General features: G+C 38.3%; 1 protein-coding gene across 1 annotated transcript in view; it reads left to right on the top strand.

Annotated features, from left to right (window-relative positions):
- Positions 1–1,055: 1,055 nt before the first annotated feature.
- Positions 1,056–3,273, top strand: part of LOC104911958 (beta-microseminoprotein-like) — a 4,144-nt gene continuing 1,926 nt past the window's right edge. The window contains exons 1-2 of the mRNA XM_010714461.3: positions 1,056–1,192; positions 2,734–2,842. Of these exons, the coding sequence (XP_010712763.1) occupies positions 1,190–1,192; positions 2,734–2,842 (112 nt within the window). The 5' untranslated portion in view covers positions 1,056–1,189. The remainder of the gene's footprint in view (positions 1,193–2,733; positions 2,843–3,273) is intronic.

Consider the following 3,273-nt stretch of genomic DNA (forward strand, 5'->3'; position numbering starts at 1 on the left):
CCCTGAAATAATTGAAAACAGTGGCAACAATCTGAGGTGAAAGAAACTAATTTACTAAATATGGTATCAGCAGAATTTTATAAGGAGAGAGAGAGAGAGAGAGTGTGAAATTGAAGGTGGATTGGCCTCACCACAACGCTGAGATGAGAAGTGCAGTCCAGAGAAGCGCAGGCAGAGAAGAGAGCATCAGGTGACCTTGCCGGGAGTTATATCTCCTCGCTGACCGCAAAGCCCCCTGGGGAAATGTAGCTCTTCTTCTCCTCCGGTCAGGCACCCGGAACATGAGCATCAGCAGTCAAACCCCCAGTGCATTACGTGATGTTATGATGTGGAATACTGATAACGAAAAATCATGAAACCACGACATCCATGCAATGAGGCAATATAATTAAGCAACCAGACTGGTGAAATTACTGCAAATTGTGTGGTCCTGCTAACAAGAAGTCTTGCCCTTGCTAATAAGGATATCCAGTTTCTTAATATTTGAACCAACTGGATCACAGCTAAGCAACAGAAATTTCTACTTGACTCCTTTACTATCAGATTACTACCCTAAGCATTTGGAAAGAGTGCCTATTCTGACAAGGCATTAGCACTTGGGTCTTGTACACGATGGAAAACTGACTAGAGAAGAAAGCAGCTACCTCCTACCCTTTTCTAAGGGTCTTCAACTCTCCAAAGGCTAGTAACTCCCCACAGAAACCTGGCTTTCCACAAAACCCTTCCAACCACCATTCCTTTTTCATAAGAACCTTACTTTTTCTTTAGCTAATGAACAAGAAAGTTGAAAGATTGCTCAAACTTTATCTCTTAAAAATCCAGATGGTTCAAACAAAGCGTGCAAATTTTAGTGTGGGCAACAACCACAACCACATGGTCACTAATGGTCTTCTCATCATGCCAAGTATTTCCTCTGGGCTTGAAATTCTTTCTGAAGTGCCTCCCATATCACCCTTCTAGATAATGAGCTGAACAAAGCCACACCTACTCAGAACCAAAAAACTTTCCTCATTCTAATAATGTCTATTGCGTGAGGTCATTTTGCAGAAACCTCATTGGACTTATTCAAGTATGTTCAGTTTACTCAAGGACTGATATCGGAAGCTTCCTCTCTATATAAGATCTTGGACAGGATCAGCTTTCTTTCACAAGGCTGTCTTCTTACTGGAAGCCTCATAATTCTGCAAGAATGGTGAGTCCTTACGTCTTATATTGTAAAAGATAATTATAAGTTGCTACAGATTTTCAGAGAGATTTTGTTGGATTTACTTGAGCACTCAAAGATCTAAGTAGCTCAAAACTGAGCTTTGAAAACAGAAGTCAGACATATGAGGACAGGCAGGTAAGAACCTTGTGTAAAAGGTTTCAGCATTTACAGTGCAGGAGATGTCCAATAGGACTCCAGATGAAGGCATGAGATGTTAGAATGTAATCAATTTTCTGGCAGAAAGTAGCTCTGTCATTCCTCAGCCTAGAACTAGCCATCACTTTTATGAAGAGTCAGGAAAATATCTGAATGTTTACTTAAAGTCCAAATAGTTATCTTGATTTTTAGTCATTTTTCAGATCTAGTCACATTCTCCCCACACAAAAGAATGTATCTCAGTAAGTATTAGAACTCTGTTTTCTTCTTTCAAGAAATCAAAATATTTCAATGAGATATGCTTAAATTCTTGATCTAGCACTTACAGGTTTGGTATGACTGTTCCCAGCTCTGTAGTATCCCTAAAGGCCTCACAGACAGAGTCATCCAACTAGCCCCATTCTAGCATGATTCTGTAAATTTGTACCCAAATCCTGCTTTCTGGGTCCAGACCAAGTAGCTGCTTTAAGTGACATCAACAACATCATCTTTCAACTGAGTTTACTTCATGGCTGTTTTCTGTATTAAGACTATCTGCTCCACTCCATGGCACAGTTTGGTCTATGGAGAAAGCTGAGAAGTGAGAACAGGTTCTGAACATGAGTGATGCGTATTAGTATTTTGTAGCATACTTGCCTACGATGATCAGATGCTCATAATTTTTATGTTTGTGTGACTGTCAATATCATGGGATGAATTATCACAAAATTTGCACAATTAAAATACACGTTACTTTATAGATTTCCTGCCTTCCAATGAAATCCTTTGTTTGCAGCGCTCAGGTCTTTTTTTTTTTTAAACTTGTACTTCCAGGAATGTCTGTCAAACAAATTCATATTTAACTTCTTCTCTGCAAAATTAAATGCATGTTTATCTTTCCCTCCATATCTAAGATATAACTTATTTTTAAGAAGTCACCAGTTCTACTTTGTCCAAAACACATAAATACACATACACACACACAAAACACAGGGAGAAAGAGTGACTGTTAAGAACCATGACTTCATGACATAGAATAGCAAGAAAAATGAATAATGAGAGGTAAGAAGTAGAACACATTCTCTGTACAGTTTACTTCCATAGACAGTAACTGGGTCTACCAATCCTGGATCAGGCAACACTTGATTTTAACAGCTTGGAAAGACAGACTTGTTTTTTTTTTTCCCCCCAATCTCAAATGATGCTCTCCTTCTATGTCTTTTAAATGGTTTGATATTCCAGATGATGTGTTAAAGTGTCTAAAACACAAATGACAAATGGATTTTGGTTCAAAGCCACAACGTATTTTCCTGCTTCTTATAGGAATATTTATCATCAGTAACTTTCAATATATACTGGAGTATTTGCAATAATTCTGCTTTCCTCTTCAGAAAACCTTCTTGGCCTGCCTTCTTGTTCTTTCTGTTAGCGTGACAGCGTCCAATGCTTCCTGCTATGTTCTGCCATTGAATCCAGTGAAGCGTGGTGATGAGATTATAGGTAAGAAGCCAGCTGTCCACATCTTGTCATACAGCCCCACAAGCACTGCCTGATTGGATTTATCTAGTTGGTGCAATCTATCATAATTTAAAAATAAGTGGAAAAAGTGGAGAGAAACTACTGGGAGGAAAGTGTGGTATGGAAATAAATGAAATTATAATATGTTATAAAAGAGAAGTTTTCAAAGAAACATGGCACAAGCCAAATTACAAATGGATTTTGTCCAGAGAAGTAGCAAAGGTTTATTTTATATACCTGCATATGATGTTATTTTTCTTGTTTTTATTTTGAGTGCTTCTACAGGAAAATAAGTGATCAAAAGTGGCATGCTACAAGAGCTGATTTGTGCCAGCATGCAAAATAAACCAAGAGACCCTAGATGAACCTTTTTTTCCCCCCCTCTCGGAAAAGCTACTGGTACTAGAAGAAGA

Source organism: Meleagris gallopavo, chromosome 8 (assembly GCF_000146605.3).
Source record: "Meleagris gallopavo isolate NT-WF06-2002-E0010 breed Aviagen turkey brand Nicholas breeding stock chromosome 8, Turkey_5.1, whole genome shotgun sequence".
Classification (NCBI taxonomy): Eukaryota; Metazoa; Chordata; class Aves; order Galliformes; family Phasianidae; genus Meleagris; species Meleagris gallopavo.